This window comes from Somniosus microcephalus, chromosome 6 (genome assembly GCF_052327205.1).
Source record: "Somniosus microcephalus isolate GS21.2 chromosome 6, FLI_Smic_1.0, whole genome shotgun sequence".
NCBI lineage: Eukaryota > Metazoa > Chordata > Chondrichthyes > Squaliformes > Somniosidae > Somniosus > Somniosus microcephalus.
In genome coordinates this window covers 200,882,877-200,908,980 of record NC_140992.1, presented here as the reverse complement: position 1 = coordinate 200,908,980, position 26,104 = coordinate 200,882,877, and the positions used below count along the sequence as shown (strand labels likewise).

Below are 26,104 nucleotides of genomic sequence, written 5' to 3'. Positions count from 1 at the left end.
AGTTACAGCTTCTGTAAATTAAATTCATCCAGCATTCCAGGTGTGGTAGGAGTCAGCACTAACTTATCAGGTTTGCTCCATGATAACAAAATTGTGGTCATCCGTGGCTCAGTGGTAGCTTTCTCGCCTCTGACTCACAAGGTCATGGGTTCAAGCCGCACTCCAGAGACCTGAGCACATAATCCAGGCTGACACTGCATTTAGGGTTAGGGTTAGGTGTTGAGGCAGTGCTGCACTGTCTGATGTGCCGTCTTTCAGAGGAGACATTAAAGCAAGACCCCATCTGCCCTCTAGGTGGATGTAAAAGATCCCATGGTACTTTTTGAAGAAGAGCAAGGGAAGTTCTCCTGGTGCCCTGGCCAATATTTATCTCTCATTATCACATTGCTGTTTGTGGGAGCTTGCTGTGTGCAAATTGGCTGCCGCATTTCCTACATTACAACAGTGACTACACCTCAAAAAGTACTTCATTGGCTGTAAAATGCTTTGTGACGTCCTGAGGTCATGAAAGACAATATATAAATGCAAGACAGCACTTTATTTGGCAAGGACAACAGTAAAATAACAACAGGTTTCCATTTTAATACTTTGCTTCGGCTGTGGGATCTTTCCAGCCAAGTGCCGGCCTACAGTCAGTTAGGGGTGGCCACTTGGGAGACGCTCCAACTCACAGGCTGTCCACACTGAAACCCCTTACAACCGGCCACACAGCAACAAGTGTTAACAAAGGTGTGAGAACAGAATTCATCAAGACTGTGTCTTGGACATTCTAGAAAGGACTGCAGGAAATAAGAGAACATTTTTCTTTATTAATATTCTCAAAATTATTTTTTTTCCATTTGTTCTTGGGATGTGGGCGTCACTGGCAAGGCCAGCATTTATTGCCCATCCCTAATTGCCCATGAGAAGGTGGTGGTGAGTCGCCTTCTTGAACCGCTGCAGTCCGTGTGGTAAAGGTACTCCCACAGTGCTGTTAGGGAGGGTGTTTAATTTGTTCCTCAGATGTGGTTGTCACCTGCAAGGCCAGTATTTATTGCCCATCCCTAATTGCCCTCGAGAAGGTGGTGGTGAGCCGCCTTCTTGAACCGCTGCAATCCGCGTGGTTCCAGGATTTTGACCCAGTGCTGATGAAGGAACGGCGATATAATTCCAAGTGAGGATGGTGTGTGACTTGGAGGTGGTGGTGTTCCCATGCGCCTGCTGTCCTTGTCCTTCTAGGTGGTAGAGGCCGCGGGTTTGAGAAGTGCTGTTGAAGAAGCCTTGGTGAGTTGCTGCAGTGCATCTTGTAGATGGTACACGCTGCAGCCACGGTGCGCCGGTGGTGGAGGGAGTGAATGTTTAAGGTATAATGACAGGGGAACGCATCAAATTTGTCATACTTAGTTGTGGGGGGTGGGGGGGGGGGCGGCGGTGGGGGCACCAATACCATTAAGTACTTCACATTTTAATCAGATCATTTGGGCACTTTGCCATGCTGATAGTGTACAGGTGTGTGTTACTACCGTTAACAAACGCTGATGGTGCGCAGGCATGTGTTAGTGCAGTGCTCACTCAGTAAGCAGATAATTATTTCCCACAATCTCTCGTATGCTTACCTGGAATATAGGCTCGAGGGGAGGACATACAAACAATAATGTAGCACAATATTAAAAACATGATGCACTATTTCAGGAAAATTGCTATTTCATATTTACACATCAGTTTAGGGCAGCTTCCAGAGCTAATAGTGTGACATTTACACTAGATTAAGAATGAAGGAAGAGAAATACACACGTAAAAGTAAAAATCACACTTATTATACAGGTAACAAAACAGACCCATGAAAATTAATCTGTGAACACTCTAGATTTTTTTAATATAAAAGGTGACAATGAAAGAGGTACATTTAACATGTACACACTTTAGTTGGCTGCACTAGGGCAGCAGGTGGCTACAATATGCTGTCATAGAATGCACACAAGTAAATCTCCCAAACCACAACTCTTCAACTAATGGGGTCTCAAGATAATGGTGAACTAATCTGGAAGTTTAAGGTGGGATACAGGGTCTGTGCCTAAAGGGTACAAACGCCACACGACTACCCATTTGTGTTCCAATATGGCAGAACAGTGAAGGTTTTCGCAAGTTAGATGTTCTAAAATACGTTATAAAGTACGGAGAATCACTTTGAACCTTGTTACAACCCAGACAGAAGCACCAAATTGTATTTAGCTTATACCCGTTATTCAGTAATAAGAATTAAAGGGCTGATTTTCCAACTTCAACACTTCGGGTGGGGAGCCTGGTCCATGTATCGTTAATCCAGGCGTGTGCTGTGTGCATGGCTGTCCCACCATTTTAATGTATGGTCAGGAAGTCATGCGCAGTGCATACCCTCATTTTCAATATGCTTTCATGGCGGGCAAGGCTCCCCTCTGGGAGCACAAAGTCAGAAAACAACCTCAAAAGTCATTGCTTTCTAACGCCTTACCTCAGTGTCACCCCTTTTCTGTAAAAGATGATACATATTTACAAAGAGTGTGTGTAGTCACACACACAAAGTATATAATTTAAAAAAAAACTAAATTACATGACAACAGTTGAACTGTCCAAAAGAGAGGAGATTCTCCTTCGAGTTTGGTTTTATCTTAAAGGAAAGGGCTTTCTCACAGAGTGGGATCTGTAGAATCCTGTCCCTGATATTTACATTCTTTGATCGGGCAGGGTCAAATTTATTCACAGGGTCTGCACTGCTGTCAAAGCACGCACTGTCGTTTGCTAACCCACTGTTCTCAGCCATTCGGTCGATCAAGTGCTTTGGACTTTCCAGACTCGGCCCTTCGCACTTTTTAAGCAACTGCAGTTTTTCCTTTGCTAAGTCAGTGCTTGTCTGTGTGGGCAGAGTGGGCTCGGTAACCTTGGGGTCTAGGTTGGCCAGACATTGGCGTGCGTGCAAGCAAGGAGGTGGCTTCTCGACACTGATGTCGGTGACATCTACTGGAGCTCTAAGGACACCTTTGCTGGTGCTGTTGTTGTTGCTCTCATTCATCAGGTTGATTGGCCTGTTTCCAAAGTAATTTGAAAGCTGCTCGCTTTTCTCGGCCCACCTGCTGCAACAAAGCGGTCCCACTGAGCCTTGGACTTCAACAGAAGAGCTCATTGCCCCGTTTTCACGCTGACAGTTCCACATCTCACGAAACAGTTTGCTGCCATCACCCTCATCGCTCTCTTTGTTGGGACAGCCCAAGGTGGCGACACTGTTGTCCTTGTGATTAAAGCCACTACATGGAGCTTGCATTACATTCGGCAAAGGTGTGGCTTTGACCTCCATTTCTGCATTGTCTTCTTCCTCCTCCTCTTCATCTTCTTCACATATCTGTTGGAGGACTGGGACGTTCTTTGGCATGACAGATGTTTCCAGTGAAGATCGAAGGAGAATTCTCATTGGTGATGGAGTCGCAGAACTGTCCTGTGCATTACTCATGAGTTTCACAATATTTTTTATGTTACTAGTCTCATTCTTTTCCGTGTTCTTTTGCACAGCCTCCGGATGTTTCGTTGGGCCCTTCGTGTTTGCAGAATGTTTTATTGAAAACCCATTGTGCATTTCAGGCAAGGGGCTATTATCAGTGGTATCCACAAAGCTGTTTACCGGTGCGGACAGAGATGGCCTGAAATAGAGAGAGCATAAATTGAGGTGTTTTATGTAACCAGTAATAAACTACAAGTCATACACCCTTTGAAATGTGCAGTACCTGAAATACTTCAACTGAAATACAGAGCAAGGATGAGTATTTCACTTGCCAGTTGCATCTTTCAGTTTGAGTTGCAATTGGCAATCCAATAATCTCAATCTGTAAGGTGAATTCTGCTGTTCATTGAGGACGCCAACATTGGGGAATGGAAAACTTTTCTATTTAGGATACTAACAGTGCGAGATACACTCAAGTCATATTCAGCCTTGCCAGATGCAGAGTAAAGCTCCCTCTCCTTCAACCCGCCTTAAAATCAGATGAATGCCTCCCACCGCACGAGTACAAAATGTCTCACTGCCCGCACCAACCATCCGGATGCTCATTTTCAGCCTGTGCTGAGTTGTGTTGTTGACCCATGTCCACAGGGAACTTAGTTGAGATTGTCCAACTTATTTCATGTGACTGGCAGAGAGAGCAGATTTTCATAATATTGCTTTGACCTAGTTTCAAACCACCCCGAGTCGCTGGGTGAAAGGACAGCATACCAACCTCCTCTCAGCATCCAATTATTCCTGATAAATAAACAATTCTCTCAGGGCTAGAGATCAAACTTGGCTCTGGATCTTCCTTTTGATTTGGGAAGACAATAATTTTTGCTATTTGTTAGCTCGCTAAAGGGAGAGCAAAGCACTTTCAACAGATTAGGTGGTGATTTAACTACAAACCTTTTAAAACCAGGCACAATTACCAACACAGAGACATATACTGGCATCATGTAATGCACCTTTGCCAATGGGCAGCAAGCTGTTTGGCACAACACTAGAGAATTGGACTCCAGGTAAGAAGAGATGGTGGAGAATCCCAACCATTCACATTGATACTCAGGCCTCCCCCAGGGTAGCGGTAGCCAAGCTGTGTGCTGTAGGTCACATGTGGCCTTTACGTGCTGACAATCAAAGCTAGGCAACCCAGGCTGGTTCTGCTTATTTCTTGCTCGCTTGGTGGATCCGTGAATTGGGAGGTTTGGAAGGACTGTTCTTAGCACTGTTGACTTATGAGCGGATAAATTCTAAATCCAAACACCAAGGCCCGTTAGTGATGGCAACTTGAGTTATATGCAGATCAAGGGGAACGTGGATTTAAACTTTATAAGTGGCCGTTATGTGCTGTGGTACACAGCAGTGCTGCCCACATAGACAAAACGTTTGGGCATTTCTACCCTACGGGTGAGCTTGCCAGGCTAGGCCAGGTTGTCTAAGAGCAGGAAATTGGTTGCATCAGTTCCTTATTTGCCCCCTAATGGGATAATAACATTGGTCAAATACCCATTAACCATCACACCCTGCAGACCAATAAAAATGCTGCAGAATTTATTCCAGATGCACAAATTTTCCAGCTGTCGTTGAAGGCTTTTCCTTGTGAACTATTTGTTACCTGCATTGTACATGGGTGGTCCAGTTGTAATCCAGATTAAGGTTCCGATTCTGGGTCTGTTTCTCCTGCTTCTCTCTTAATATTCTCTCTGCCAGCAGAAAGTAGCTGGCCGTGATGTGATTGTACTTGTCTGCTTCCAGAGCCCTACATCAAAATAAAATCACAAGACCGCTGAGTGAAATGGCCGACCCAAACAATAACTTAGCATCCCCCACGCTCCAATCAGGAACTGTGTTTCTTTTTTTAAAAAGACTTGCAAGGTCAGCAGATTAGTTTAATAAGTGGGTGTGGTAGCTTAGTGGTCATTGTACTTTTAAAAAATTAGTTTATGGGATGTGGGCGTCGCTGGCAAGGCCAGCATTTATTGCCCATCTCTAGTTGCCCTCGAGAAGGTGGTGGTGAACCGCCTTCTTGAACCGCTACAGTCTGTGTGGTGAAGGTACTCCCACAGTGCTGTTAGGTAGGGAGTTCCAGGATTTTGACCCAGCGACGATGAAGGATTGGCGATATACTTCTAAGTCAGGGTGGTGTGTGACTTGGAGGGGAACTTGGAGGTGGTGGTGTTGCCATGCGCCTGCTGCCCTTGTCCTTCTAGGTGGAGGAGGTCGTGGGTTTGGGAGGTACTGCCGAAGAAGCCTTGGTGAGTTGCTGCAGTGCATCTTGTAGATGGTACACACTGCAGCCACGGTGTGCTGGTGGTGGAGGGAGTGAATGTTTAAGGTGGTGGATGGGGTGCCAATCAAACGGGCTGGACTAGACACTCAGGTCACGAGTTCAAATCCCATCATGACAAGTTATGAATTCGAATTCAATAAATTTGTGGGTTGGGATGAGAAAAATGATGATGAAAATTGCCAGATTGTCACAACAACCTAATTGGTTCACTCATGTCTTTTCAGGGAAGGGAATCTGCCACACCTACCCCAGCCAGGCCTACACGAGACTCTAGTCTCACAGTGTGTGGTTGATTTTAAATGCCCTCTAAAATGGCCCCAACACCTTCACAGGACAACTAGGGCTGGACAATGAATGTGGTCTTACCAGTGTCACCAACAGCCCGAGAATGATTTTTTAAAAATACACAAGTAGTATGGCCACACACAAATAACCTCCAACCTCTCCCTGTCTCCATTGTAACTTTTCTGCCTCTGATTCATCAATTACTATTGTTCTTCAAAGTTTTCCTCTCTTGCTCTCTAAGGCTTCACAGATGTTCGTCCTCCTCCCTGTGTTGAAATCAAGACTTAATGCACCTTCTTCTACTACACTGTAGAACTCCTCAATTCCAGCCATTCAATCATCCGGCTTTTAAAATCAAAGCTTGACATTATCCAACACTTGATTTGCCTCATCTGCTCTACTGAACCTTGGTGCTGTCCTAAATTATGGTCCTTTGTGCATCACCCTTTTCACTTAAAAAGCTCACTGACCCGGGTCCGACACAGAGACCACGTGCCACAGGGTTGATTCCACACTTCTAGTTGGAGTAAGGATGTGGTGTAAGTTCAGTTCTGATTGCAACACAATGAGGATGGCAGGGAGGAGGAGGGGTCCACAGGAAAGCTTACTGGAACTTAGAGGGAGCAGGGACCGCAAAACGGAAAATCGTGTGGGTGCGTCCGCAAATCCCCAACACATGCTGCCTGCGAGCACTACTCCCTGCTGGGAGCACAGAATCATCCCCAGTATCCTTCTGGTCGAAGACTGAAATAACCTGCTGCTACTGAAAACAATAAGGAGAAAAACAACACAAAATAGACCTCACTTTGCAAATTTAAGCACAACGAATTAAGTACTACTAAATTTCGCTAAAATTTGGAATCTGCCGCTCTTTGGAAAGCTTCAAATACATCCTCATTACGTGAGCTGGGTGGTAATATATCCCAGTACGTTCTACATGTTAACTAAGCACGTCTCAAGTTATGCTGAGCTAAAGCTTCCTTTGGCTTTGTCCTTCGTTCTACACAACATCTCCAGGTCAATCCCTATCATGATTTTAAAACCTGAATTACCACTCTTCCTCACACCGCCCCCGCCTCCGCCTACCCCACCATAGCCCACTAGCTTGAGGAGATAACTGTGCTGTAGCATGACAGCAGCAAAAAAACTAACATTGATAAAGCAGCATCAGCATAGTCAATGTCTTCAGATGATTCATAGAGGTAGGGTAATGCAAGACCATGGAGGGACTTGTACACAATGCATTGGGAGACTGAGAACTATCAAGGACAGGAATCACAGGACTTGGTGTGGGATATGCTCCAGGCAGTGGAGTTTTGGGTGCAGTGCTAGAGGTTGGTGTGGACATCCTTGGAGAGGTTGAGCCTGGAGGTGGCAAAAGCATGGATAAGGGTTTCAGCGGCAATGGAGGTGAGGCAAGGCTGAGGCGGGCAATATTAATCGCTACTACACCACCAACACCCACTAATCTAGCAACACATGCTGCACCTATCCTTAATCTGATGAATGAATATGAACTTCATCAGCACTTACCTCCTGTAATTTTTGCATCATACAATGTGTGAATTATCTTTTTTGAACAAGTACACTGGGAATTGCTTCAACTTAGCCCTGCAGTTCTCTCTAAAAACACCAGATGGCATCATGAGCTAAAATTAGCTATGATATCATCCTCACTTATGGTGCAATATCTGGTAAAGATTAAGTGACAAGGTCATCATTTCTGGGTAAGGAGACTAATGAATTATATAAAACTGAAATAAATCTTTGCTTTCTCCTTCCCAAAAGGGATGATGTCATACTGACAAGCTATCAGGAGTCCTCGGCTACAGCATCAGAGCTGTAAAGTGCTACTAATGTTACAGACACTAATAAGGCCCAAGAGATGATCCAACATTATCAATCCCATATTGTTTCTAATGGTGAGGTCTAACGGTTGATGCAATATACAGCCATCTGCCAGATCATCACAATTCAAGCAGCAGCGAGCACTCAAACTCACATCCCTCCAGCAACAGACTGAAAGGCACAGATGGCAATGCGATTTACACACATCACAGAACCAGTGCAGAAATTCATTTAAATACTACCACTCTCAAGGCCACCTGAAGCCTGGCAATGACTCTTAATATCCACACATCTAATATCCACGCATCTAACCATTTCACTCCACATGTCCCACTGAAACAGATATACTCCATTTACTCCCATTACGTTTATAATCAACAGCATATACAGTATCTCATTTACGTGGTTAGCTCTATTCAAAATTCCTCTCCAGTTACTTCTGTGCACCCCTTTTTAAAAAATTAAGTATCAATAAGGGTAGCTTCTACCCGAGAAGTCAATTAACACCCATTCTCCCCTCTGCAAAGGGAAACCTGCTGAACACTTATCTCAACGGCCCATCAGCTCAAGGCTTCATTAATCCGAAAATGAACAATTTCACTTCAGAATAATTTTTAGGAATATATTAGTTGCTATCAATAATGACGTGACAACCTCATGATAAAGCTCTCAGTTTGACCACCCTGGATCCTGGCTCCCAACCTTGCCATGGTACATTTCATGCTGTATTAGGAGACAACCGGTCTGCACATCACTCACCATCACACGGAAAATATTTGATTGCATTACGAGCAGGGTGAGAGAAAGAGGATGACTCAGTGACTCGGAGCACCAGTAGGATCCCAGGCTTCAGACTGCAGCCCCGCCCCTCCCTTCCCCTCCTGCCCATGTAAGTTGGTCTGTCTCCAACATGGAACTGAATCAGGCTGCTAAACTCAGCACAAGTGCCCAACCTGCCAGAACGTACAGGCCGATCGATATAAGATCTAACCAGGGCTCACTGTGAAGCTCATGGATCTGGTCATCCGGCTTTCCCAGTCGAAAGGAAGACAATGTAGATCTGGAAAGACATCGCAGGTGAGGATTTAAAGAAGAAGGGGAAATCTCTCCTAAATCTGAAGTTTAGAAGCTTGAATATGTAAACATTATGCTCAGGAAATGGCTATCTGTAAAACCCAGCTACAAGCTCTGTTGAATTGGAAATATCCAGCCATTGAGGGTAAGGTACATTCTAAACTGTCTTCCCTCAATTATAAACACTAACCTCTCCAAACAGATGCCCGAAAGGAAATAAATGATCTGATATACTCACTCTTGGATCAACTCCCTGTGTGCAATGTTGCCACATTCCATGGCCTGGATAATTATTTCATGCTCTTCCTCAGAGAGGCTCTTGTAGGACGTGAGAGGTAGGCTCAGCTTCTTGGCCGGTGAAGGGTCAACGCCTTGGAGCCACGGGTGGCCCTCGATCTCTTCCAGAGACGCCCGCTTCTTCGGGTCCCTCTGCAACATCCTGGAGATCAAACTGCAACAATACAAAGAACAAAAGCTTTACCAGCGAAAGAGGTTCCTGAGCCAAAGGTTACAGTGACTTTATTTCTGCTCAATTCACCACAGATTCAAGCTAATTCCTCAAGAGCAGACTCCTCCTCCTCTGGCCATTTTAGTCCCGCAAAGTTTAACAGGAAAAAAAACTGTTTTGTGTAGGCTGAACCTTGCTGCAAAGAGGCTCCAGATAAAAGGTACCTTTCAAGGAATATCCAAGAACTGACTGGAACAGCAGCAACAGTGATTCTATCTTTAACAGCTGAACCTAATCTCTCTTCAGTTGCTCTATCACCACTGCTAAAAATTATTTAGGTTCACGATTTATGCAAGCTATCAGATAATGATTTCAGGTGTCCTGACATGAAGAGAGCAATGCTTGCATAGCACCAGAACCATATGAAGGCACTGCTAAGATTCTGAAGATGTGTGGCAAATAGCAGGGCTGGTGCCAAATTCCAATTCCACGCTTTGCAACACTATCAGAGAGTTCTCCTCTACAATGCAGAGCCGCCTGGAATGATTGTCTGGACCCTGGGGTATAATTGTCAGAATTTTGGACTCATCATTTCATCCTGGTGCAAACCTATTGTTTGTGTAGTCATAACTTAGCTCCAGAAACTTCTGCAGATTCCTCACACAACACAGAGACCCCCCTGACTCATAACTCCAAGGATATATCGGGGAATGATCTTCTGGGGCTATACACCTTGGTGGTTTGGTGGATGGTTATCAGCAGGAGGGCCTGGATCTTCTGTGGTGTTGCCTTACAATCCTAGCTTCCCAGGTTGCCTGCTCTGATAAATAAATCATAAAGACACCAATCCCCCATGGGGAGAAACATTTTGCAGCCTTCTACTTCATTTTAGGGAAGTTCCCCAGAAACAGTCTCATGGGGAGAATCCCAAACGAAGATTGGAGCCTCCTAAGTAAAGCGCAAAACAAAAATGACAAAAGAATAGTGTCAGCCTTCCTCAGCTACCGATGACACCAAACTTGGGGGTGTGGCAAACAGTGAGGATGATACCAATCGACTGCAACAGGACATAGAAAGGCTTGCAGAATGGGCAGTCAAGTGGCAGATGGAATTTAATACAGAGAAGTGTGAGGTGATGCATTTTGGTAGAAAGAACAGGGAGAGGCAATATACACTTAATGGCACAGTTTTAAAGAGTGTGCAGGGACAGAGGGACCTGGGAGTTAATGTGCATAGGTCCCTGAAGGTGGCAGGACATCGCGAGAGAGTGGTTAACAAAGCATATTGGATCTTGGGCTTCATAAATAGAGGTATTGAGTATAAAAGTAGAGAAGTTATGCTGAACCTTTATTAAGCGCTGGTTAGGCCACAACCGGAGTATTGTGTCCAGTTCTGGTCACCACACTTTAAGAAGGATGTGAAAGCCCTCGAGAGGGTGCAGAGGAGATTTACCAGAATGGTTCCGGGGATGGGGGATCTTAGCTACAAGGACAGGTTGGAGAAGCTAGATTTGTTTTCATTAGAGCAGAGGAGGTTGCGGGGAGATTTGATAGAGGTGTACAAGATTATGATGGGTTTGGATAGGCTAGGCAGGGAAAGGCTGTTCCCACTAGTTAATGGTACAAGGACTAGGGGACACAGATTTAAGGTTTTGGGCAAGAGATACAGGGGGATGTGAGGAAAAACTTTTTTACGCAGCGAGTGGTGATGACCTGGAATTCACTGCCGATGGAAGTGGTGGAAGCGACACACTCAATATTTTCAAGTGGAGACTGGATAGGCACTTGAGGGAAATAAACTTGCAGGGCTACGGGGATAGAGCGGGGGAATGGGACTGACTGGATTGCTCTAGAGAGCTGGCACGGACTCGATGGGCCGAATGGCCTCCTTCTGTGCCGTTATGACCCTATGGCCTAGAAATTCGGTTGGTAGCGCTGGCGCTGAGCGCTTAAAGAGACCTAGAATTGGGGCGATACCCTATGTTGGGGCGGTCGCTATGAAGATAGCGCCAACTCCCATATTGACTATACATTTAACGCCTGCGCTAAGTGTTTGCGCGTGCCCGCGAGCGCAAGCAGATCATGACGTCATTTCAGTGTGCAACGCCTTTTAGGAGCGCCTGAGCGCATATTGGGTGGCGCCCAGAGCCTTAACGCCTAGCGCTATTAGTGACAGTTTGAGGGAGGGCTAGCAGGCCCTTCTCGGAGTAGGGGGGCGCTATTTAAAGGGGACAGCTCTAGTGCAGAATCTTCAGCCACTTGGCCTGCTCATTGCGATCGTTGCTGGAGAGAGTTGGCGAGCTACTATGGAGCAGATTTTTGGGAATTTAGCTTTAGAGTACTTGGGACCTTCAAACCTGTCCGAAGCACTTGCAGCACTACACCTAAAAGCCTTTTGACCAACTGGCATCGGAATGGGAGCTGCTTTGGAGGGCGACGGCCTCATGGCCCAACACTGTGAAGGGGCAGAGAGACGGCGGGAGAGAGGGCCGGGATTGGCCAGAAGGAGGAGGGGCAATGGAGGTCGGCCAATCCGACGGGATGCTGCGAGGGTCTTTAGGCAGCAGGTGTCAAGCCTTGACATGTCGGAGGAGCAGTGTTTGCGAAGGCTCCGATTCTGGAGGGACATTGTTACTGATCTGTGCCACCTGCTTGGTCAGGATCTGCAGCCGCGTGAACGGTGCAGAACCTCTCTGTCCGTGATCGCTAAACTGACTGATGGCCTCAATTTTTATGCCAACGGATCCTTTCAGTCAGCCATTGGGGACATTGCGACTATCGCTCAGGTTGCAGTCCACTGTTGCATCCGGCAAGTTACAGATGCCCTTTATAGGCGAAGGCGTCAATTCATGACCTTCCCTCTGACCCTGCACAAGCAGGCGGAGCACGCGCAGGGTATCGCTTCTATTGCGGACTTCCCCATGGTGCAGGGGGCGACTGACAGCACACACGTAGCTTTGAGGGTGCCATGCCAGCATCCTTAGGACTTCCGCAACCGCAAGGGATTCCACTCCCTCAACGTGCAGCTGGTCCGTGACCACCGCCAAATCATCATGGCAGTCACCGCGCATTTCCCAGGGTGCAGCCACGATGCCTTTATCCTGCGGTTGACCTCAGTTTGTAACCTTTTTGAGGGGCTGGCTCTAACACGAGGCTGACTTACTGGGGACAAGGGCTATCCTCTCTGCCCATGGCTGATGACAACACTCCGTGTAGCCGACACCCCAGCAGAAGAGCTGATCAGCAGCGGCCATCAGGCGACCAGGCACAGTAAACAGCACACTATTGGTGTTCTCAAAAAGCGTTTCCGATGTCTGGAACATTCGGGGGGATCCCTGCAGTACTCGCCACAGCAAGTGGGACACATCGTCATCGTCTGCTGCATGCTCCGCAACTTGGCGATTCGACGCACCCAGCCAATTCCACCTGTCCCTCAACGACCAGCAGAGCAGGCGGAGGAGGAGGAGGATGAGGAGGATGAGGAGGAAGAGCAGGCGGAGGAGGAGGAGGAGGAAGAGCAGGCGGAGGAGGAGGAGGAGGAAGATGGAAGGGCTCCTGAAAGTGGAAGGGCCATATGTCAGAGGCTCATCACGACTACTTTCGAGACCCCTGTGGCGGAATGATGAGAGTCTTAACTCCTGCGCACTTTGGATGTTTGACGGCCTCTGAATGCCAGCATCACTGAAAGTAGTCACGTGCACCATGCCACATTGAAACTTCTGTTTATTGTCACAAAAGTCTTTCATTACAGCAAAACAACGTAATGTCAACAGAAACCATAAGTAACAAAATAACTGTGAACTCTTCGGCAAAGCCGCAAAACTCAACAAACCTTCTGCAAATATAACAACAGGTGAGGGTGTCCTTGAATTTGGACAAAGAAACGTCTCAGCACCTCCCTCTACAACTGGCCCCTTGAGGGAGAACGACTTCTCTTTCGCGCCCGGCCCCTTCCCTCCCTGCTGCTCCTACGTAATTGGACCCCAGTGGCGGGCTCAAGGCTGGGGGACGCCTGTTGTCTGGAAGCGCAGAAGCCCCTGAGGGACGGCCTGGCCGACCTCTGGGCATGGAGGGTGCGGACGTAGGATGCTTGATCTGAGCATGGCTGGAAGCAGTGTGCCCTGCAGGTGGTGGCAGCTGCACTGCAGACGTACCAGCGCTGGCATGTGCAATGGTCTCCTGCCGAGAGAGGACACCTGCACCATGGTCGGATGACACACTGGCTATCTGAGGGGAGCGGCTCGGCTCATCTGCCACAATCGCATGCTCCACTGATTCCTGGCCTTGTATGGGACTGGAAGGGCCCGGGGTGATCCTAACTGATGCAGAGAGGGTGGCTGCAGTGAGGGATCGCGTTGCCTCAATCTGGGTGTGGAGGAGCCCAGCAAGTGACTGCGTGGCAACAGTGAGGACCTGTGTGCCAGGTGCCAGTGCTTCGGAGAAGCCCTGGACAGTTCTTCCCATTGCTTCGGACAAGGCAGGTGCCGACCACTCCACTGCCTCGGACAAGTCCTGGACAGACCTTTCCAGGGATTGTCCGAAGCCCTGAACAGTCCTTTCCATAGCGGCCTCAAAGCCCTGGACAGTCCTCTCCATTGTTGGGCCGAAGCCCTGGATAGTCCTGTCCATTGTTGCCCCGAAGCCCTGGATAGACCTGTCCATTGTTGCCCCGAAGCCCTGGAGAGTCCTGTCCATTGTTGCCCCAAAGCCCTGGAGAGTCCTCTCCATTGTTGCCCCGAAGTCCAACATACTCTTAGCCAATGAATCTATTGACTCAGGCATCTTTTCCACTGCAGCCATCAGCTCCGTGTGTCTGAGCCGGGCCTGTTTGCTCATTTCAGCCAGGCGACGCACCTCCTCTGCACTCTGTGCAGCAGTCATCACTACCTGCCTTGCCCTCCGGGGAGACGGTGGGCAAACTTGCCTATCCCCCTTGCGTTGCTGCATGCCGCTTGTTCCGGCAACTGGTTCATCCTCAGAGCACCCCCCCCCTCCCCTCCAGGGGACTACTATCTCCAGTCTGTAGATGTGTCCGCTCCCCGGATTCTGCAACGGCTGGTCCGGATTCCTCCTGCTCCTTGCCTCCGGTGGCACTGGCACTGGCAGCTTCAGTGCGTTGAGCCCGAGTTGGTGCTGCTTCATCTGAAAGCAGGGAGGTGGAAGAGTGGCTTTAGCAAAAGAACAGGTTTGCGGAAAGGCATGCCAGATTGCGGCAAGGCTCTGACATGGCTGCACACTGAGGATGCATGCTGGCGGCGGGACCAAGTGGAAGGCAACAGGTGAAAAAGGTGAGAGTCTTACCCTCGCTGTCGGTAATGGGGTCGGCAGATGCAGTGGTCACTGGACCAGACAGACGTCCTCCAAGTATCTGGTGCACTCTCTCCTCCAGATCCGTGAGAGTGACCACTTGTGGAGGTCCGCCACCAGTTCGACGCTGTTCCTTTCGGATCGTCGCCAGCTTGGACTGCAGGGGAAAGAAGGGGAAGTTCTGTAACATGATGCCTTGAGAGATCATCTCATGCCCCCCATGGTGCAAGAGCCCTTACATGAGGCCTTGAGAGATCATCTCATGCCCCCCATGGTGAAAGAGCCCTTACATGAGGCCTTGAGAGATCATCGCATGCCTCCCATGGTGAAAGAGCCCTTACATGAGGCCTTGAGAGATCATCGCATGCCCCCCATGGTGCAAGAGCCCTTACATGAGGCCTTGAGACATCTGTCCATGTGTGTGCCCAGAAAGGGCCATGGGTGCTTGCTGACAGATGGCCATTGGGGCATCATGGCAACAGGGTGGCCGAAGTCAGCTGCAGATGGAGGGAATCAGAAGTTTGCTAAACCATCACTCACCCTAACGATCCGTGTGAGGTCGTTGAATTTCTTCCTGCACTGAACAGGGGTCCTGGTCGCCATGCTGCTGGAGTTGACCCTCACAGCAACCTCCCTCCAAGATCGTCGGTAAGCCTTCTGATTCGGCCTCTTGCCATTGTCCGGGTACAGGACATCTCGACGGCGCTCAACTGCAGTCACCAACTGGTCCAGAGCCTCAGTGCTGAAGCGCTCTGCTCTCTGTCTAACCTTCTCCATGCTCAACAAGTTTCTAACACCAGAGAAGGGCGAGCGCCGAATCTGAGGCCTATAGGGCGTTGGGTGTTGAAGCTCAGGCTGACTGACCCACCCCTTTAAGAGCCGGCCGGCGCCTGGAAGTCTCGTGCTTTCCCGTAATTGAGTTCACCTGCGCTGCGCCCGTCCGCATCGATATTGAGTAGCGCCTGAACTTTTGCGCCTTAGGAGCACCGTGCAACGGCTGAATTAGCGCCTCAATCCCCTTTGGGGGTGATGCAACCCAATATCTTGCCAGGCAGCGATAAGTTTTGTCTGGCTATAAACTTTGCGCACCGCCAGTTCTAGCGCCTCAAGCGGGGCTATACCCAATTTCTAGGTCTATGACTCTAAATTTCCCTTGTTTTGCAGCGACATATGTTAGACGTGCAGACCCTGGTCATAAATGTCAGAATTTAGCACATCTCATTTCATCCTGGCGTAAATTAAATTAACTGCATAGCTGTACCTTAGCCAGGGTGAGCACGTTTAATACCCTCCCTCACTGCCAGCAGCATTTAGGGCAGAACTTGAATCATGTGTCTCCCCCAAGTTCTAAGTGCCAAGTTCCGACACACCCTCCCTGACCCACCCTCACCGTTAATAAATCTGCCAGGTTCACACCTTACCAAACCATTGGAATTTCAGATCCATGGGTTTACATGAGCACATCACAACACTAGTGTCCACCAAGTGAAATTTAATCCCACCAATTACACCACTGCCCTTTCATAATAAAATACAGGAATGTGCTATTCAATACGGGAATGTGCTATACATTGTAGGAATGTGCTATACAATACAGGAATGTTCTATTCAATACGGGAATGTGCTATTCAATATAAGAATGTGCTATTCAATACGGGAATGTGCTATTCAATACGGGAATTTGCTATACAATGTAGGGATGTGCTATTCAATATGGGAATGTGCTATTCAATGTAGGAATGTGCTATTCAATGTAGGAATGTGCTATTCAATACGGGAATGTTCTATTCAATGTAGGAATGTGCTATTCAATACGGGAATGTGCTATACAATGTAGGAATGTTCTATTCAATACGGGAATGTGCTACACAATGTAGGAATGTGCTATTCAAAACGGGAATGTTATATACAATGTAGGAATGTGCTATTTAATACGGGAATTTGCTATACAATGTAGGAATGTGCTATTCAATACAGGAAAGTGGTATTCAATACAGGAATGTGCTATACAATGCAGGACTGTGCTATACAATGCAGGACTGTGCTATACAATGCAGGACTGTGCTATACAATACAGGAATGTGCTATACAATGCAGGACTGTGCTATACAATGCAGGACTGTGCTATACAATGCAGGACTGTGCTATTCAATACAGGAATGTGCTATTCAATACAGGAATGTGCTATTCAATACAGGAATGTGCTATTCAATAAATATAGGAATGTGTTATTCAGAATAGGAATGTGCTATACAATAAATATAAGAATGTGTTATTCAGTATTGGAATGTGCTATAGAGAGTAACAGGAATGTTAGACACTGTTATGATACAGCAATGTATAGAAATGCATCTCACACAGTAATGTATGAATGCATTATACACAGCAACAGAAATGTCATACAGTGACACACAGTAATGGAGCAATGGATTATGTGCTGTACTAGAAGAATGTGTTATTGTTCCCAAAACAAGATCATATTTCAGGTATTCCCCATGGATCTCAGCAGTGAAAAAAATGTTCTCCACCACCCAGTTGCAGAGAAGCAAACAATTTTATTCGGCTTTTCACAGCTTTAGCAGATGTCCTGGTGCTAACTTGTTGATGCAGTGTGCATTTAGGCCCAGGACTGGAAATTGCTCATTGCATCTCTCAGGGTTAATAAGCCAACCGTTGAATTAGTGGAGTCGCAAAGTTTACAGTCGCTAATTGTTGTGTATGTAACCGTTTACCTTTAAGGGAACTATAGAATGTGACCGTTCGCCTTTAAGAGCACTACTTCAGGGTGGCACTATTTATTGGCTCATGTATACTGTAATACCGATAGTGACCACACCAGTATATAAGGGTTGTGATACGTTAACTAGGGCAGAAATCGCCCAGACCTCTGAATAGTAAAGACCTGTTTTGTTGTACTTCTAAAGTCTCTGAAGTTATTTACTGCACAACCTACAGACTTTACAGTGGCGACGAGTCCGATCGTACCCTGCGGCAAGACTAACCAGTAGCAGAGAGCTTCAAAAAGAAAACACGAGGCTCCGTCTACTAAAAGTATAGTACTTACTGGAAGCTGGAAGATTAACAGCAAAGCTGCGGCAGCAACAGGCACAGATTACCCTGCTACCACATCTTGAGCGAGCCAATCAGCCTAAAACAAGGCGGCCGAAGAGACTGTGAGTAGTTAAAGCAAATAAATTTTAAAAAAAACGGGGTAGAAGTATTTGGAGGAGAAGGGCAAAGCATTCGGGTCCAACGGCGTCGGGTGACAGCCGGACCGCGGGCAATGTGAGAAGCCGTGCAGCAACCGCTGCCACGAAGCGCTGAGCCTGCGAGTAGGCGCGGGAGTGTCAGAGCCGAGAGCCGCGCGAGCGGGGGAGCCAGAGCCGAGCGGGAGGCGTTGCAAGCCAGCGATCGCATCTCCAGATAAGGGCCGAGAGCCGCGAGAGCGATCGGATCTACAGATAAGGGCCGGCAGCCGCTTCGCGATCCAGCGATCGCATTATAGATAAGGACCGCACTCGGGCTGACAGACGGCGTCGGGGGACCGGGTGAAGACCGCCAAGCGCGGGAAAACCGCCATTGAAGTGGGCGGGGAGAGCGAGAAGCGCGGGAAAGCCGCCATTTTTCGGGGAAAACCGCTGAAGAAGAAGGAAGAAGCGGGAAACCGCCATCTTGGAAATTATTAAGAATTTCAGAAAAGTAATAAGATTTTTCAGAAAGGCTGGTGTGTTCTCAAGAAGAGAGAAGAAAATTAATAATAAGTAAAGTAATACTTGTACTGTTCTCAAAAAGAGAAGAAGATGCCTAAGCGAGGAAATATTAATGACTTTAATGCAGAAATAGAAGACTGGGCCACGTATGTGGAACGCATAGAAATATATTGCGTAGCCAACGAAATTGAGGATGACAACAAGGCAATAACTTTGTTAAATTCGATGGGAGCAAAAACATACAGGCTTTTGAAACATCTAATAGCACCAGTTAAACCAGTGGACCAGACCTTCGAAGAGATCGTAACAGTGTTGAAGGATCACTTGAACCCCACACTGTTGATGCTGGCTGAACGATTTAAATTTTACGCCAGAACCCAGAGGCAAGATGAAAGCAATGCGGAATACTTAGTCGAACTGCGTAAGCTAGCGAAATACTGCCAGTTTGGAGGGAATTTGACAGAGGCGCTGCGGGACAAGTTCGTATGCGGCTTGGCCAAAGAAGGAACGCAGAAGCGACTTCTGGAAGAAAACGACCTCACACTGGACAAGGCTGTCCTCATAGCTTCATCGCACGAAGCCGCAGCGAAAGGGACGGCGGAAATGCAGCTAAAGGCGGCGGCACTCGGGGTGGACCAAATTACAACAAGCACTCCCAAATGCTACCGTTGTGGAAAGACAACGCACGACCAGAATCAGTGCTGGTTTAAGAACCAAGAGTGCAGGAAATGTGGCAAACTGGGTCACATCGCGAAGGTATGCAGGTCCGGAAAGAAGACCAACAAGCAAAGGAAGCCACCACCACAAGGAAAGTACAACAAGGTGCATCAGGTGGCTGAAAAGAGTTCAGATGAACAAAATTCAGACTCAGACCCAAACAGCCAGGAGCTGGATAGTCTGAGAATCCACCATGTGGGTAAAGTAACTGATCTACAGTTGATCTGGGTCGCACTAAAAATAGCGGGAGTCCAAGTACGAATGGAGCTGGACACGGGATCAGCTGTATCCGTCATCAACCAAAAGGACTATCACCGGCTATTCTCTCACATACCCTTAAGAAATACCAAATTCGTATTACAGACATACACGGGGCATCATGTATACCCCCTGGGAAAAATACGAGTCAAGGTGAGAGATAGGGGTAAAGAACACCCACGAATGTATCTGTACGTACTACCTGAGGGAGGACCACCACTTCTGGGACGGGAGTGGATCAAGAAAATAGACATGGAATGGCACTACCGACAAGCAATGACGAGTGAGGACTCGGTGCAGACAAGCAGCTCAGACTCCGAGCCGGAAGACGATAAGTCCAGCTTATGTATGAAAAACAAGATTAACATGAACTCACGGACTAAGGTTGGGAAATCGATGGCGTGCATAAAGACAGAGAATTCTGAGTCTGTTCAAGCTACAGACAGATGCATTACGGAGGAACACCGGGCTAGAACTCAACGTTATGTCAAAGTACAACGACAATTAGAACAGTTGAGTGCCCGTCTCCTACAAGAGATGGAAAAGGTGAAAAAGTTCTGGGACACCAAATGGGAGTCCCTGGAAAGACAACAGAGACAGCTCGCTCAAGCAGAGAGCGACCATAGAGCCATCGTGGCCAAGTACCAATCACATCTCCCTGAGGCTGTTCAGGAACTAGAATATACACAGAACGATCCAAAGGAAGAGGAATCTTCAGGAAGTCAGGATGGTATTCCAGTTCACCTCTACGACTTGTTGCAAGCAGAGTGTAACGAGTTGAAAGAACAGTATGAACAGGCTCGGACTACAATCCTGGAAGGGGTTAACTTGGCAACTTCCGAAAAGCTCGTGTTAGTGAAAGAACATGAACGACTAAAGGTTGACCATAAGCAAGAATTACAAAGTCTGCAGGAAATGTTTGATGAGCTTCAGGCCAAGGCTGACTCATCGTTAGGGATTCAATCCATAGGAAAAAAATTAGTGGTGGAAGACATACCAGAACAGGGAATACAGGATGTCCAAGAACTCGTTAAATTATTAAAGGAAACACAAAATAAATATGAAGCGGCAATGGCCGAGGTCCAACGACTTGAAGAACAGATGCAACTGGAAATCTTTTCAGTGGAAGAAAAGGGAACTGTAAGAAACACAGAGACCGTAAGAATGGGCCATGAACATGAGCTTAAATCGTCAGAGGAGAAGGGTTTGGAGCTCTCAAAAGTTATTGAAATAGCCGAGGTTGCAACACAGACTGAGAAGATGGCAGCAGAGCAAGCCTTAGATACCAAAAGTACGCTGACTCATGTCAAGGTTGAACAACAGAACGCTGAAACAACTGCTCCGGTAGAGGGATTGAATAGTCCGATCAATCAATCTCCAAAGGAAGTTGAAGTATTAAAATCACAAATGAGGTCATTAGTAAACAACTTGCTGAAAGCCCAGAAAAAGTTAGAGGAAGCGGAACACGTGAAGAAGTCTCTTCAGGAAAGATGTCTGGATTTGGAACAAAAGCTGGCTGACGTCCAGCTGGGTAGGGAGGACATAGAAGACCCTCTCGCTGGCCTAGCTCAGGACGACTCCGAATATTACTATGTCCTGTCCTGCCCAACTTGTAACTTCGACTCCCACCATACAGAAATCATGGAGGAGCACCGAAAGTCTACGGAACATCGGGAGAAGGTGGCTCTACTACGGAAAAAGGAGGAAGAGAAGGAGGAACTGCGCATGCAGCTGGCAGCTGACAGTGGAGCCCAGAGAGTCTCCAAGAAGCAGAAAAGGAAAAGTCAAAACAGAAGATGACCCATCTGAACCATGATTACCTCTACCAGATCACACACGTGGTCCCTCCGAACGGAGCCAATTCAGTTCGGAAGTTCAAACTGTTAAACCCATGGAAGGACTATTGAATGAGTCACTCCAGCAATGTGAACCGACTACACCACAGAGACTGAATCTGTGATCTGTTTTGACATGAAGTTATATATGTTATTATGTTATGTTAAACATGAAGTTATATGACGTTGACTCCATCGAGAGTATATCTGTAAATTGTTATATGACGTTGACTCCATCGAGAGTATATCTGCAACCTGTTTATATAAAATTGAAGATTGTATGTTTAACGGGATTCTGTAAGTAATAAGCGAGGAAGGGAGGAGTGTTGTGTATGTAACCGTTTACCTTTAAGGGAACTATAGAATGTGACCGTTCGCCTTTAAGAGCACTACTTCAGGGTGGCACTATTTATTGGCTCATGTATACTGTAATACCGATAGTGACCACACCAGTATATAAGGGTTGTGATACGTTAACTAGGGCAGAAATCGCCCAGACCTCTGAATAGTAAAGACCTGTTTTGTTGTACTTCTAAAGTCTCTGAAGTTATTTACTGCACAACCTACAGACTTTACACTAATCATTAAATATTGACCTTTTGACTGCAGTTTCCATTTGCTGATGTGCAGTGCCAGCAGCTGGACTTGCTCGAGAGGGCCCACAAATAACATACTTCAAATGCATCCCTTGTGAATCCCAGGTCCTCAGTAACAAACATAGGCCCATCAGTTATTTTGGGCTTTGTTTTGGGAACACTGTCGGACAACATCGATTCTTTTCTGAAGAAGCAGTAAGTTAAACTGTACAGGAGGTTATTTTTCCATTTATTTTAGCATCTGATGCAAGCTCATTAAACCGGTGAAAATGGTGACATTCGAAAGCTACCTTATAGGGTCAGCTGTGGCTCAGTGGGTAGCACTCTTGCCTCTGAGTCACAAGGTCGCGAGTTCAATTCCAACTCCAGAGACTTAAGCACATAATCCAGGCTGACACTCCAGTGCGGTAATGAGGGAGCGCTGGACTGTCGGAGGTGCCGTCTTTCAGATGAGACATTAAACCGAAGTCCTGTCTGATCCCCTCGGGTGGACGTAAAAGATCCCATGGTACTATATTGAAGAGCAAAGGAGTTCTCCCCAGTGACCTGATCAATATTTATCCCTCAACCAACATCACTAAAACAGATTATCTGCTCATTATCACACTGCTATTTGTAGGAGCTTGCTGTGTGCAAATTGGCTGCCTTGTTTCCTACATTACAACAGTGACTACACTTCAAAAATACTTCATTGGCTGTAAAATGTTTTGGGATGTCCCGAGGTCATTAAAGGTGCTATAGAAATGCAAATACTTTGAAAGAGGTGGCTATAGAGATAGTGGATGCATTGGTTGACATTTTCCAAAATTCCATAGATTCTAGAACAGTTCCCGCAGATTGGAAAGTAACAAATGTAACCCCACTATTTAAGAAAGGAGGGAGAGAGAAAAAGGGGAACTACAGACCAGTTAGCCTGACATCAGTAGTAGGGAAAATGCTAGAGTCTATTATTAAGGACGTGGTAACAGAGCACTTAGAAAATAACAATAGGGTTGGGCAGAGTCAACACGGATTTATGAAAGGGAAATCGTGTTTGACAAATCTGTTTTTTGAGGTTGTAACTAGCAGAATAGATAAGGGGGAACCAGTGGATGTGGTGTATTTGGATTTTCAGAAGGCATTCAATAAGGTGCCACACAAGAGGTTATTAAACAAAATTAGGGCTCATGGGATTGGGGTTAATATACTAGCATGGATTGAGGATTGGTTAAAGGACAGAAAAGAGAGTAGGAATAAACGGGTCATTTTCAGGTTGGCAGGCTGTAACTAGCTTGGGCCTCAGCTATTCACAATCTACATCAATGATTTGAAAGAGGGGACCAAATGTAATATATCCAAGTTTGCTGATGATACAAAGCTGGGTGGGAATGTAAGTTGTGAGGCTGATGCAAGGAGGCTTCAAGGGGATATGGACAGGTTAAGTGAGTGGGCAAGGACATGGCAAATGGAATATAATGTGGAGAAATGAGAAGTTATCCACTTTGGTAGGAAAAACAGAAAATCAGAGTATTTTTTAAATGGTGAGAGATTGGGAAATGTTGGTGTTCAGAGGGACCTGGGTGTCCTTGTACACGAATCACCGAAAGTTAACATGCAGATACAGCAAGCAATTAGGAAAGCAAATTGTATGCTGGCCTTTATTACAAGAGGATTTGAGTATAAGAGTAAAGACGTCTTACTGCAATTATATAGGGCCCTGGTGAGACTACACCTGGTGTATTGTGTACAGTTTTGGTCTCTTTACCTAAGGAAGGATATACTTGCCATAGAGGGAGTGCAACATAGGTTCACCGGACTGGTTCCTGGGATGGGGGGGGGGGGGGGCGGGGGAGTGTCCTATGAGGAGAGATTGAGTAGACTGGGTCTATATTCTCTCGAGTTTAGAAGAATGAGAGGTGATCTCATTGAAACATACAAAATTCTTACAGGGCTTGACAGGGTAGATGCAGGGAGGATGTTTCCCCTGGCTGTGGAGTCTAGAACCAGGATAAGGGGTCTCAGAATAAGGGGTCAGCCATTTAGGACTGAGATGAGGAGAAATTTCTTCACTCAGAGGGTGATGAATCTTTGGAATTCTCTACCCCAGAGGGCTGTGGAGGCTCAGTCATTGAGTATATTCAAGACAGAGAGCGATAGATTTTTGAATGATAAGGGAATCAAGGGATATGGGGATAGTTCAGGAAAGTGGAGATGAGGTAGATGATCAGCCATGATCTTATTGAATGGTGGAGCAGGTTCAAAGGGCCAAATGGCCTACTCCTATTTCTTATATTCTTATGTTCTTTATAGGGTTTGTGAAAAGTGATAAAAGTTGGAAGTGCAGAAATCTTTCCATCCTCAGGAATCTCAAACAGGGGTGCCCAAGCTGTTAATCTTTCTTGGCTGGTTATGTGCATGGCATGGAGCCTCATGGATCACAGATCAAGTTTAAATCAATATTACCATTAATTTCCATGTATCTCCAGATGCTGATGCTAACAGATTTAGGTGTCGTGATTCAAATTCACCCATCCATAAGGCAAGAACCTCCAAACCTCCAGGTCCATGACATTAAACCAGCAATAAGAAATAGAAGTGCAAATAGGATTGAGTCGCCTTGATGCCGTGGGTTGGATTGCCAGGCCTCAAAAGCCATAAATGGCCCACAGGCCATTGCTTGGATACCCCTGATCTCGGATCATGATATTTTTCTGCCAACAGAACAGTAATATATTGGAAATAGATGTTTAAAAAGCTCCACACAATTAAAAAAAATAAGGTTCAAAAATATCCATAAAGGAAGGCCACACGTTCAATCCCAGGTCTCCGAGAGAAAGAAATAATGAAAGAAAAAATAAACTTGTATTTATATAGCACCTTACACAATCTCAGGATGCCCCAAAGTACTTCCCAACAAAATGTAGTCAGTGAAGTAATGTAGTCAAATGTGGCAGCCACTTTGAGCACATCTCAGGTCCCACAAACAGCAATGAGATAAATGACCATCTGTCTCTTAGTGATGTTGGTTGAGACTTTTTGACCAGGAAACCGGGAAGAACTCCCCTGCTGTTCTTCAAATAATACCATGGGATCTTTTATGTCCACCCGAGAGGGCAGACAGGGCTTCAGATTAATGTCAAAAAGACGACACTTCCGACTGTGCAGCACTCCTACTATACTGCACTGGAGTGCAAGCCAAGATTATCTGCTCAAATCTCTGGAGTAGGGGTTTGAACTCACAACCTTCTGACTCAGGGGCAAGACTGCTACCACTGAGTCAAGGCTGACACATAGCTCTGCAATTTAGCTAATCTCAGTCAGGATACAGCAACATGTTACAACTGGTTTCAGCATGCTGAGTGCACACACACACACACAGATCAGACTGGGTGAGATGCTGCAAGAAAACCAGCATTCATGAGATTGTTACACAGCACCTTCAGCATTCAACAAATAAATCTCTGGTGAAACTCTATCTGCGCCCTGTTTAACCTAATTTTGGATCATGCAGTATTGTGAATTCTGCTGTATGCAAAAATATATTAGATGAGGAAAAGCAAGGAAGACATTGTCGAAAGTAATTGTAGGACTGCACTGGCCCACATTTAAAAAAAAGTGCCATCTTGATGTGATATGATTCTCATGTATTCTCTGAAACTCTAAATTTTGGTAACTGCAAGCAGCACAAACTACACAGACTGGTAGATATAATCCAAAGCAAATTGTTGTGTGTACCTTGTGATTTCTGAGCTGCCAAAAAATATGCCAAAAAGGGCTGCTAATTCGCAATCATGTGCCTGGAATTGGCCGTTTGTTCTTTCTGCCCAGGTATAGGATCCCTCTGCAGTTTGGGGAGTCGGCATGAACCCAGTACAGGCGCAGCCTTCGTCCCAATCAGCTGCTACATCCTACCCAAAGACGACATGGGTCATTTAAAGGCCAGAATGCTGCTCCAGAATATTCCAGCCCATTTGAACCACTGACAGAAGATAGTCTCTGTACAGCTCAGTCAAAACTCCTGATGGAAGCTTCTTTTGTGTCCCTTTTACAAGTGAAGGTTTACAGTACGCAGAGGATTTCTTTCTCATTCAATTAAGTTTCTCTTGTAAGAGGAATGTAATGTTCCTCAGAAGGGAATAAAACCTTTATTATCTCACCAACCACACCAGAGAATATTGGTAATTCAAAATTTTAAAAATTGGTACAATTCAGATTTTTTTTTTTTTTAAGTTTACAGTTTTTGAAAACGATTCATTTCCCTCCTA

The 26,104-nt window shown here is 46.3% G+C and overlaps 1 protein-coding gene across 1 annotated transcript in view; it reads right to left on the bottom strand.

Annotated features, from left to right (window-relative positions):
* Positions 1–519: 519 nt before the first annotated feature.
* snrkb (SNF related kinase b) overlaps positions 520–26,104 on the bottom strand; it is a 155,033-nt gene continuing 129,448 nt past the window's right edge. The window contains exons 4-6 of the mRNA XM_085991194.1: positions 9,229–9,441; positions 5,109–5,252; positions 520–3,650 (exon numbers count right to left, since the gene is read on the bottom strand). Coding sequence (XP_085847320.1) covers positions 2,561–3,650; positions 5,109–5,252; positions 9,229–9,441 — 1,447 coding nt within the window. The 3' untranslated portion in view covers positions 520–2,560. The remainder of the gene's footprint in view (positions 3,651–5,108; positions 5,253–9,228; positions 9,442–26,104) is intronic.